We start from the raw sequence: 12,729 nt of genomic DNA on the forward strand, positions 1-12,729 counted from the left end.
CCAGCTTCTAGAACATAGACTGAAATATACAAGGAAGTCAATAAACTTTTCTGAAATGAACTAAATCAATTAAACAGCCATGAATTGGCCATTTTTAGTAGAAAGAGCTGTCTTTCTAGATGTCATGTACCACTTTGGTTGTCAGAGGATGTCAGTTGTAGACAGAGCAAAGAGAATAACGTAAACTGTCATAGCTGTTGGCTTCTACAGTTTTTATGTAAATGATGTAAGTTCTTGTCAAAGCTGTTAATTTAGCAATTTGAGGAGACTTCACACAAGACAATTAGGACTCATTGACTATTTTATTTGGTATTGTGACAGCATCTGAGCCTTTGCCAAGAGCCATTATAAACCTTGGTGAAGTCAGAACTGGGTGAAGGAAAGAAGGGAAAAAGTCTGGGCAGAGAGTAGATGGATAGTGGGAAGCATCCAATTATGTGAGTTCCCATGTAGGGAAGGGAAGTCAGACCAAGTGGTGTAGGACCCTAAGGTGAAAAACAGCAATGGGGTAGCTTATAAAAGGATTTGTAATTGGTCAGATAGTGGGTAGATGGTAAGTTTGATATTTAAATTGTGAAAACATTAGGTCAGATGAGCTCAAAGCACAAATAGCTACTTTTCTTTGAATCAAGTATAGGGGGAACCTGCCAGACATGAGTGTGGGTGTATATGTGCATTCATGTGTGTATGTATGTATATATATATACATATATATGTATATATATGTGTATATATATGTACATATATACATATATATATATACATATATGTGTGTGTGTGTGTGTGTGTGTATTAAATGGGGTATGATTCACCACTGACATTGCTGGAAGGTCTAATAGAATATTTCAGAGGGTATGTATGGTTAAAACCAGATAAAGAATTAAAAAAGAAATACTAATAAAGAATTTATGAGACTGGATGAGAGGTAGTTGACATTGGAATGGTGGTAAAACAAAGTTTTGAGCCATTAATTTATAAATACAAAAATTAAAATGAAGGTAAGACCTTTAATCTGCGATCCTGAAAATATGGCCTAGTGTTTACTTATATAAAAGTTACTTATAATAGATTTATGTCTGCTCTTTATTTCATCATCTTAAAAGTGTCCTGGCTAGCTTAAAAAAACTTTGCACATACTAATTGCTTGCTACAGGAACCTACCTTGAAATCTGCTACTGTAGTCTGTACTTGGCTTGAAGTGTATGTAAGTGGCTTAAAGACTCCAGGACAGAAAAACAAGACTCTTCTTGTTTATCAATTTAGGACATTTATAAAAACAAAGCTGATGGAAATGAATATTTTCCCTTCACTGAGTACTACCTTGCAAATACTTGATAATCAATCATTCATAAGTCCTTGAGTTCATTTCTGTGCAGAGTCTGGCATGGCCTTAGTGGGGTGGAATGACATGGCTCCTGTCCCTGGGACAGGGGCAGCAGGGCATAGGCATCCACGAATATTGATAGCTGCTATGGGTGTAAGGCTTGTTTGTACAATTATATATATATATATATTTCACTTTCCTCTGAGGAGTGTTCTCTCTGTTAATGTTAATGACTCCATAAAAATAGAGATAGCTCTGTCTAGGAGTCTTGGATGTGTCTATGTTTCAGCAAAATGGTAAACACTGGGATGGTCAGTACAGCCCTTAAAGCTGTAGAAAAGAACTCTAAAAACATGAGTTCAAAAATATGTAATTTCTCAATTATCCAAAAATATAAGGATGCAATGTGAATTGTTATAAGAAAATTCACAGACCTAAAAGAACAGAGGCAGCCACACTATGAGCCAGCATGTCAGAAAGACACAAAAACAGGCAGATATAAATGCGGGCAGTTTCTTGAGTTCCAGGTCAGCCTGGGATAGAGCAAATTTAGGTCCAGACATGGTCCTGGTCCGAATGCTAATTCCAGGGTGGGGTCCCACCCAGCTAGCTTATTGTCTGTGCTTAACAGAGGCAGTCCGATCTCCAAATTCTTTTGCAATGTTTAAAACCAAAATGTGCTTGCTGTCTCCTAAGAATCAAAGGCTGAGGTCACAGGATGTTGATTCATTGGGTAATGAAAAAGGAACCTGGAATGAATAACTGAATTGATATCTAAATAAAAGACTGGACTTTTGGTCTGCATGAGATGACCTAGCAGAAAATGGTAGCAGTTCTTTTTAAGAATTTTTCTCTAGTAGGAACTGAGCTGTCTGGAGATCTCTGGAGAGTGAACACAGTTCTTCAAGTATTTTTTTTTCCTGAGGTCAGATTTCTGAGGTCAGAAATGCCAAGAATTACTTAGAGAGCTGAAACAGGTCTTTGAGAATGTTTTCTAGCACCTCTCCAGAATGAATACAGCTCTTTTAGAATTTTCCTGGCATGCTGATTTTGATCAGAAGACCCAAGAGTTACTTTTATAATCGTTCTAAAATGATTTCTGACTTGGTCAGAAAACCCATGAGCTATGCAGAGAGCTTTTAGAATTTTTACTAACAGAGAAAGCTGTCTCAACCAGGGAGAGCTATCTTGAGCAGAACGCTAGTTGTCTCAACCAAAGAGTTTTTTAGAATAGCAAGAAAAAAGCTGTCTAGGGCAGAGCAGAACACCGCTTTCCATTGATGTCTGACAAGGCCCTCTTCTGTTACATATGTGGCTGGAGCCATGGGTCCATCCATGTGTACTCTTTGGTTGTTCCTTTAGTCCATGGGAGCTCTGGGGGGTCTGGTTGGTTGATATTGTTGTTCTTCCTGTGGGTTGAAAACCCCTTCACTTCCTTTCTCTACTCCTCCATTCAGGACCTGGTGCTCAGTCCAGTCCATACAAGCATCTGCCTCTGAATTTGTCAGGTCTTGGCAGAGCCTCTCAGAAAACAGCTATATCAGGCTACTGTCAGCAAGCACTTCTTGGCATCCAGAAGTCTCAGTTTAGTGACTGTATATGGGATGGATCCCCAGGTGGCAGTCTCTGGATGGCCTTTCCTTCAGTCTCTGATCCACACTTTGTCTCCATATTTGCTCCCACGAGTATTTTGTTCCCCCTTCTAAGAAGGACTGGAAGCATCCACACTTTGGTCTTCCTTCTTCTTGATCTTCATGTGGTCTGTCAATTGCATCTGGAGTATTCTGAGCTTTTGGGTTAATATCCACTTATCAGTGAGTGCATACCATGTGTGTTCTTTTGTGATTGGGTTACCTCACTCAGGATGATATTTTCAAGTTCCCTCATTTGCCTAAGAATTTCATGAAGTCATTGTTTTTTATAGCTGGTCAGTAGTACTCCATTGTGTAAATATACCATATTTTCTGTATCCATTCCTCTGTTGAAGGACATCTGTGGTTTTTTTTGAGCTTCTGGCTATTATAAATAAGAGTGCTATGAGCATAAATTTAATTTTATATAGTTTCAGAGGTAGAAGAATTTATAGTCTGGCTGTTAGTTTTACAAAAATTCTTATGACTTTTCTGTAGTTCCATGCATGTACACATGCATAATATGGTCTTGGAAAAGGTCATTTCAATTATTTATAGTGACTTTTATTTTTTAATTAAAAAGTGGCTATTCCCCTTTTCAGTGACTGCATAGCAGTTGGACAAAATATATGTAAATAGATGATCGCATTATTTGACTTGATAGAGGTCATTTTTCTTTTAGGAATGAACCTGGTCATGGAGTAATGAACTGGATTTAAGAATTGCATTGTAATTGTGTTTAGAGTTTGCATGTGTATGTGTTAAATATGAATCTGTTTTCTACTAGGCTGCTCCAGTGAATGCTAAGGATTCTGGCTGGAAATTCTTGAGACTGTTTAATGGATATGTTTACAGTGGCGTGGAAACCTTAGGGAAGGAGCTGTTTATGTACTTTGGCCCCAGAGCTTTACGGTAAGATAAACCTGTGCAATGCACCATGCTGTTCCATGTGTTAAGGTGGGTGGAAGGCTTTGCTAGCAGTTTCCCAGGTTTCACATCTAATCATCTAGAAAGTGTTCCAGATTTAAGGGTACTCCAAGATGAACGACTGGGATTCTACAATAGAAAGAAATAAGCACCAGAAGAATGCATTGTGTACTCATTACTTGTAGGCCTGTCCATTTATTTCTCTTAAAAGTCACTATCAGTAGGCCATCAGGGCTTCTCCAGTCCACCAGAGCCATGTCTCTGTTTTGATTTTCAACAAATGTTAATTACTTTCAGTAACATAGATTATTTTGCATTTGTGACAGACTCTAGTTTGGTTTTGGTGCATCACTGGATTTTTGTAATTTTCTGTCTTTTCTCTTTATCTGAAGCTCTGCATGGAATTTGGGAATTTGAAGAATTCACAAACTTCCAACAGACACACTAAATCATCCTTTGTCTCAGGGTTTTTATGGGAATATGTAGGCAATATATTGCCAAAGGACAAGCTCTCTCTCTCTCTCTCTCTCTCTCTCTCTCTCTCTCTCTCTCTCTCGGTGCATGTGTGTCTCTTTGTGTGTGTGTGTTTGTGTGTGTGTATCTATACTATATGATATATATATATATACATATATGTATATATATATATATATGACCTTTATTGCCTTGATAACATTAGACATATATGACTACCTATTTAACTTTTTCAGGTAAATAGAATAGGTCTGTGCTTTCCTATGTCTGTCAAATCACTGTGTGGTTTTAGAGTTTGCACCAGATTTTGCAAACAGTGAATAGGAGCTTGCTTCCTGGAATCTTGTTTGGTGTTTCTTTATGATATTGACCAGTTATCACCTGAAACGGAAAGAGCTGTTCCTGGACCCTGCACTTCTAACCTAGGGAAGGTGAGAAACACTCACAGAGGAGACATGGCTCTCTGGTTGTTATTTATTGCATCTCATGGCCTGCATGTTTGGAATACTTCAAGTTTCTGTAATTGCTTCTCCTTTGAGGTGCTCTTTTACTTGTCAGCAGCTTCTGTCCTTGGGCCACATTGTCACTTCATGGTTTTCCTTAGTCTGGAATTGATAACATCAGCATATGTCTGCTGGTTCATGCAGTAATGATGTATTGCCGGGTACATTATTACCTCGGTAGATTGATGTGGTTGAAAACATTTAGCACTGGAGAAACTCATACACAGTGGAATCCATGGATGATAGTTGAAAACATTGATATGTTATTGATTCTTGGTGTTCAGTGTAGATTTATTTTGGTAGGATGAGAGGACGGCTCTTTATCAAATGTTCCCCTACCACGCTGATAAAGAGGGAATCATTTCTCAGTGAAGGGCTGTCAGTAAGTGTTCCATGAAGTTCTAAACAAGGGCAATCACATCTTCAAGCTACGTGAACTAGTGGCATCCCTTGAGAGTACCTATCTCAATATATGGGTAGGGAAAAAAAATTCACTGGCTTGCTTACTTTGAATTTCCTGCAACCCTAATGACTCTTCTGTGTAACAATTCAAGGTCACTGGTAGACAGCTGTTGGACTCTGAATTTAGTAATACAAACTCAGCCAAATCCCATATTACAATATGACTTTAAATTTAAAAAGTACACTTCTAACCTATTTCTGTCTCTTGTCTCTTCATTTTGTTTAATAGTAAAAAATAGTTGATCTTCAAAAGACAGAATTAACGACTTCTAAATTATTTTGTTTTCTTCTTTGGATCAAAGTTTTATAGAAATTTTAAAACGTTCCCTACTACAAAGTCACTTGTCACATTTTATTTGAGTACACTTACTATCTTAGTATGTTTAGGGTACTGATCCACTCTGAGTTAAGTCTGAGTAGAGTGCAAGACAAGAGTTTTAGTAGTGCTTTTTGTTTGTATGCTATTTCCTGCCTGTTTATATTCCAATTGTCCTGACACCTGTTATGGTGGTTACCTTTTCTCTAGTACAGTTCATTGCAACATTATTGAGAAAAGTTGCCCTTATATTTGTATTTCTGATCTCACCATATTTTTTAATGGATCCAGGTATTCATTTTCATCAATAATATAGTATCTTAAAGTAGTTTTAAAGTAAGGTCAAATATGGTAGATAAGTCATCCTGCTTTATTCATTTTATCTATTTTATTTATTCTTTGAGAATTTCTTACAATATCATTCCTTCCCTTCCTCCAACTGACTCTAGACCCTACTACACTCTCTACCTAGCAAGTTTCATGTTCTTTCTCTTTAAACAAACATGCAAACAAACAAACCAAAAATGGAGTTCAATTTGTATTACCCAACTACTCCTAAGCATGGGGCCTACCCTGAAATCTGGTTGATATGTCCAGTCATATTTCATTGAAGATCTTCCCCAGAAGCCATCAATTGTGAACAGCTTCTTGGCTAAGGGTAGGACTTTCTCCTCTGCATCCTATCACAGTCTCTGTAAATTCATATGTGGATCTGTCGTGTAGTGTGTGGACACACTGCATCCTAGATGTCATTTACCACCTCTGATTCTTACAATTTTTCTGTCCTCCACCTCCACATAGACCTCTGGGCCTTGATGTGAAGGATGTAATGAAGACATCCCTTACAGGGCTCACCATTTTAATGTCTCTTACTCTCTGTTTGTGTCTTGTGGTGGGTCTCCGTGTTAGTTACCATCTACAAGAAGGAACCTCTGATTAGGGTTGAGTGACAGATTCATCTATAGGTACAGCAGCATGTCATCTTAAGGCATTTTATTATTATGTTCATTGAACAAAACAGTAGTAGTAAGTTTCCTCTAGGGTCCATTACCTATTCAGTCTCAGGTTTTTGGCTTCATTAGCAATGTCAGGGATGGGTTCTGACTCATAGAATAGGTCTTAAATAAAAGAAAAAAAAGTGTTTGGTTGCTCCCATAACATTCCTGCCACTCTTGCTCTAGTAGGCATATCTTATAGGCTGATCATGTTTGTAGTTCACAAGGGTCATAGCTGGCTGAGATTCACAGTTACCTTTCTCCTCCAGTTATATGAATAACAGATTCCAGAACTATGAACTCTAGCTAGTAAGGATGAAGCTTCCAATTGAATACTAGCTGGATTTCATATTCTGTGCCCTCAGTATGCGATATCTTCAGTAACAGGGTCTTACTGTCAAGTTTGGTGATAGCCTGTAACGTCTGGGGGAGGGATATTCCCAACGACTCAAAAGATGTAGTCTGTTCCTGGTACTGGGGAGGTTATTTGGTAGCCTATGATGTATAGTTTGGGTATGGTCGCCTCCATAATATGGTAGCCCTGTATTAAATTTACACATGTATATTTTAGAAAGCTTCTATATGTATGTTTTGGGAAGTTTGAAGATTATTTTTGTTGTTTTATTTCTTATGGTTTTCCAAATCTTAGGCTCAGCTTTTTGGCTGCTACAAAATTCTGATTAAGAATACTTGAGGGTTTGCTAGAGCTTAATACTGAATGTGTATATCATTAGGTGATTGTTGTTAGGGTAACAGTGTTGTGCCTGCCCTATTAACACAGAACATTTTTTTAAATTTCTTTTATCTGTGTTCTTAGTTCCCAGTTTCAGTCATATTGTATATTTCAAGGTAAGTTGAGGCTTTAGTTGCGATTTGTTGCTCTAACAAACACTATGACCAAAGCACCTTAGGTAAGAAAAGGTTTGTTTTAGTTTGCATTTCCAGGCCATGGTTTATTATTGAGGGAAGTTGGGCAGCAATTCTATCAGGAACTGAAAAAAAACAAGCCACGAACAAACACTGCTCACAGGCTCATACTTAGCCAGCTTTCTTATATAGCCTAAGAGGGCTATCATCAAGACCACGCTCCAGAGACATGCTCACAAACCAACCTAACCCAGCCAAGTCTTCACCTGGGCTCTTCCTCATAGGTGACTCTAGGCTGTGTCAGGTTGTCAGTGAAGGTTGTCCAGTACAGTGGTTAGTGGTTTGTATGATTATAAAGGGTTGTTTTTTAAATTTGAGTTTTCAGTTCATCTCTAGGAAAATGTTTGACTGTGCCTTGGCCTTGTATCCTGCACATTTGCTGACCTCAATTATTCGAGCTTTTCTATTTGCATATTTTGGTATTTATCGAGTATTTTGTTTTGAGATAGGCAGTCTATGTAAACAGTTAGAGCATCTGTGAACTGCGGCATTTCCAGTTGTTCCTCCCCAAACATATTTTCTTTTTCTAGAGCGCACTACCGAGGAATCTAACTGTGATACTGAGTAGATTGTGAGATAAAACAGCCTTACTCTCTTTGCTGTTTCCTTTATTATTTTGTTTCCTGCATCAAGTACTACCTTTCTTGTTTGTATGGTATAAAACATGGACACATAGCTGCACTAGTGCAGTGGGGATAGGCTGCTGACAGACAGGATCAAACAAAGCAGCGTGGCTTGGGAGCTAAAAAAAAAAGTTTATTGAAAGCTACTGTCAAGGAAGCTAACAGGTCAAGAGATGAACATGGCTACTCTACAGCACTGTGCAGGTCCATTGTTGACCTGATGGACAAGAAGCACTTTTGTCCCTCACGGGGCTTCCCCAGAATCCCTAGTACTTTGTTCAGTGTCCCTTGTGTAGTCCTGCTGCTGCAACACTCGTAGTCTGATGGCTGGACCAAAAGTACTTGCTCTTTCCAAAATGCTCCCTTACTTTCCTCAGTTGATGCCAGGAGAAGAGGGACTTGAGCTCAACTTCCTTTGCCCTAGTATACCCAGCATCCCAAAGAGTAGCTGACTCAGTATAAATGCAGAAACCAGTCTGTCCTAAGTAACAGAATTTGCTCTAGATGATGCTACTTTGCCTTGTTTTGTCTGTGGCCCTCCGGAGAGCCCTTATCTGTACGTTCAGCTCTTTCATTGCCCCCTCGAGGTGGGAATAGAAAAGAGTGTTTTAGGGCACACTTAGGGCTGATGCTCTTTCTTTCTGCACTTCACATACATGGTGAATTATTCGGACTGATTCTTAACATAATCTTATCAAACCCTCTACTTCATAGTGATAATTTATCCTTTCTGCATTTGTTTTCATGAGAGATGTTAGCCTAAAGTTTTATATTCATATATGCTTCTGTTTAATTCTGGTATTAAGATAATACTGTCTATCAGTGAATTGTTAACTTTTCTGTCCTGACCTTTATGTAGATTTGTATCGATATACTATTAACTTGCTCATTGTGTTTGGAGGCCTTGGAAGCAAAGACAAGGCAAAACAGATTGCATAAAAAAATTGTAACAATCAATAGGATGATTAATATAGACTATCAACTTACAGGATCTGGAATCACCTAGAAGATCAGCCTCTGGGCATACCTGGGAAAGTTATCTAGATTAGATTAGCCTCTAGGTGTGCCTGTAAAGGATTTTCTTGATGAAGTTAATTGAAGTATGAAAACTTAGCCCAAAGAAGAGCAACTTGTATTCTTGCCTGCATAAAAGGATTAATGTAGTTGAACAGAATACAAGTGGCTTTCTTCTTTCTTATAGCAGAGGCAATATGGACAGATTTTTCAAGCCCCGACTGCCTCCATAGGGATGGAGATATATATATATATATTTTTCCTCTATAAAGGTATATACTTATGAATATATAATGTCTTGGTAGGGATATATACTGCCTTGAAAAGGATATATACTACCCCAATAGGGATATATACTACCTCAATATATATATGTGTGTGTGTACATGTGTGTGTGTGTATTGATATATGTGTGTGTATTGATATATATACGTGTGTGTGTGTGTATGTGTTTATGTGTGTGTATTGCCATGATAGGAATATATATGTATACTCCCTTGAGGTTTGATTTAAAGCATACTCTTCTTTCTTAGATTGTTTTGTCAGGGTTTCTAATCACAACAACACAAAAATTAGGAAAGTCAGAGAAGAGTTATACAGATTGAATCAAGATTTGAGATAAGTCAGATGATCTAAAGCAAATACTTTTACCTCTAACACAAAGAAAGAACAGTCTCTTTTATAGAGTTAAATGGCTGAGAATTTTCCTCAGCAAACCCGATATGGTAGAAGTTCAAAGAACCTCAAATAAAAACAAATATCCCTGACACATACCTAGTCATTGTGCTAAGAAGCATAGATAAAGACAAATCCTGGAAACAACTAGATTGAAAGAGACATATGTAGAAACAAAGTTGAAAAGTACGTTGGGCTTTTCATCAGAAACTCTGCAAGACAGAAGTCAGCAGGGAGGCCTCCAAATTGCCAGAACAATAAACCTCTCAACTGAGAATTCTAAACTCCCCAAAAGTATGTATTGAGAGTGAAGAGGACAATAAAAGAAACAAAGAATGAGAATCCAACCCAGCAGACTCACAGTGTAGAGAGAAGTCTGTCTGTCTTGCATATGGAATAAATAGCCAGTAATATTTGACTCTGCAGGAAGAAAGAACAGTAGACATGGTAAATAACAGCAAATAGATTTTTTCCTTTAAAAGGTGTCTAAATCAATACCTCTCACTTTGTTTTATTTCTGTCATCCTATGTTTAAGTTCAATTACCAGTGCATTTGTTAATCTGTTCCTTGAAGAACTTATCTATCATAGTTTTAAGTTAAATCTGTTAAAAAAAATTCCACCTGTTCATGAGTCTTAGCCCCAGGTCTCTTAATATATCAATCATTACTATCAATGAGTGATTATATAATGTGAAATTACTATGATCAGCATTTTAAGTATCATATTTTAATTAAAATTAATTTTCCCTTGTCTGTTTCAGTTGAAATTTTCTTATTTGTGTAATCTTACATATCCTTTCTGGAATAGCCTTACATAAAGACTTAAACTTAGCCATGGTAACAGCTTTTCTGTTGAGTCTGTAGAGTGTGGAACTAAGTGAATCTATAAGTAGTCGTTTGTTGGGTTTGGTGGCTGTGGTTGCTTTTCCTTGTTTTAGTGACTTTAGAACCCCAGCTCCTTGAAGATCTGCTGTAAGGATAGCATGAGGCAGGTACAGGGTCCCCCTGAGAGGCCATCCATCAAGGAGCCGTCCTTCTGGTGCTTATGGCTGAGCAAGCACCTCCCTTCTCGGTCCTTTTCCTACAGGACTGAAGGCAGCCTTGAGATGCAGTGGGATGGTTGGTCCTCAGCAGTCAGTAAGATGTCTGCAACCTCCCACTGCATCCCCTGTGCTCCTTCTCATATTGTGCTAAAAAAGCTGGGGAAACTGAGGCCACTGCTAAAAAAGGAGTAGGTAGCTCAATTATTGGTAGAATGAGAATGGCTGAGGTGGGGTTGCTTGGTGGGAAGAGTGAGAGCCACTGCCAGCTGCTGACCCAGAACATCTGTCCTTTCACCTCCAGCTCACACTGGGACTCCCTAGGGGACCCTGGGGGAAAATGCTGCTCACCCTCTCTCTACTTCTTATCAGTATTGGGGTGCTACCCTGGGCTGAACAGTTGTTGCAGGCCGTGAAATAGGCCTTATTTATGAAAGAGTCCTTTGTGATGTCAGTGTAGGCTCTGTCCCTGGAGACTGCCAGGGTCTGCCAGGCTCAGTAACACAGAGCTCCAGATTGCTGCCTCAGTCCATGAGTCTTCTATGCCACGATGGCCAAGTATTACCATTGTGAGATCAAATGCTTCTTTCAAAGAAATTAATGAAGTGTATCACAGACTGATTTTTCACTCGCACCCCAACAAGAACCTGCCAAACAGAGAGGACACTGGAAAATTCCAGCTGCTCTCTGAGGTCTACAAGCCCTTGTCGTTCGCTAAAAAGAGCTCTCTGTATGACCCTGAGGTCTATGTCAGTCTTTCACGTTTGATCTGTAAACAACAAAAAGAGTAGATGGTCGCAAGATTACAGGAACAAAACAAAACAAAAACAAAGAAAAAAGGAAAACAGAAACAAAAAACAAAACAAACAAAAAAACAAAAAAACGCTTTTTAGAAAGTAGCCAGGAGAGGTATGGAAGAAGGGTGCAGAAAGCGCAGACCATGGGCCAATGGTAAATGAAGATGAGCTTCTGAATTGAAGTAAACAGATAAGAGCCACCCAGCCTGGCCTGGGCAGCCATGAGGGGCCACAGTTAATAATTAAAGGTAATACATGTGGCATGTAGACAATTCTCCCATCCTTAGGGGTGAGGTGTGTTACTGCAGGCCCACTGCGTGACTGCCACAACTCAGTTCACCCAATACCCTCCAGCACAGTGGCCAACTACTACCAATTGGTATCTGTGAAGTCAATTGCAAGTTGGCATTGCGCTGGTACCATAACAAGAACCTCCCCAAAACCAAGGAGGCTGATAAGTTCAGGCAGGTTTCAGTGGTGGATGCTAAAAAGTGATCAATGTATTATTGCGAGGTCTATGAGAGGGCTAGAAGTAACCATGGCTTGTCCCCAGGTGTACATGGGGCCTTTTTGGTCTTTGATAAGTTCCAGACATTCATGAAGGCCTTCTTGTCCTCCAATAATCTGGGTGTGTCAGGGGTAAGCCTCACTGCCTTCTTTTTCACGTTCTCTTGTGTGTTGGACCAGTCTTCCTTCAAACTAGATGTTTTAGTTGTCATCTGGTCCCTCAGTTTGAGGTACACCTCTTGGACTGGGAAACACAGAATTATCTAGTTTTACTGATGTGGATTCAGAGAGGCTGAGCTACTTGTTCAAGGCTGCAGAGCAAGGAAGTGGGGAATCTGTTTCACAAGCAAGTTGCAACTCTGTATAATGCTGTAGAGTTCCAGGGAGGTCCTGAGAGCCTCTAAGGAAGAAATACTGCAACTCTTATTTCGATATAGAGGATTTTAAGGACTAAAGGGAAGTTTTTCTGGTAGAGCTGAAAGAGAGGCCAGCTAGGGACTCAGGATTTTTGCT

General features: G+C 39.1%; 1 protein-coding gene across 1 annotated transcript in view; it reads left to right on the forward strand.

Annotated features, from left to right (window-relative positions):
* Positions 1-12,729, forward strand: part of Neil3 (nei like DNA glycosylase 3) — a 51,798-nt gene that overhangs the window by 10,054 nt on the left and 29,015 nt on the right. The window contains exon 2 of the mRNA XM_028757708.1: positions 3,743-3,867. Coding sequence (XP_028613541.1) covers positions 3,743-3,867 — 125 coding nt within the window. The remainder of the gene's footprint in view (positions 1-3,742; positions 3,868-12,729) is intronic.

The sequence above is a fragment of the Grammomys surdaster genome, unplaced genomic scaffold (genome assembly GCF_004785775.1).
Source record: "Grammomys surdaster isolate TR1022 unplaced genomic scaffold, NIH_TR_1.0 126178, whole genome shotgun sequence".
In the NCBI taxonomy this organism is placed as follows: Eukaryota; Metazoa; Chordata; class Mammalia; order Rodentia; family Muridae; genus Grammomys; species Grammomys surdaster.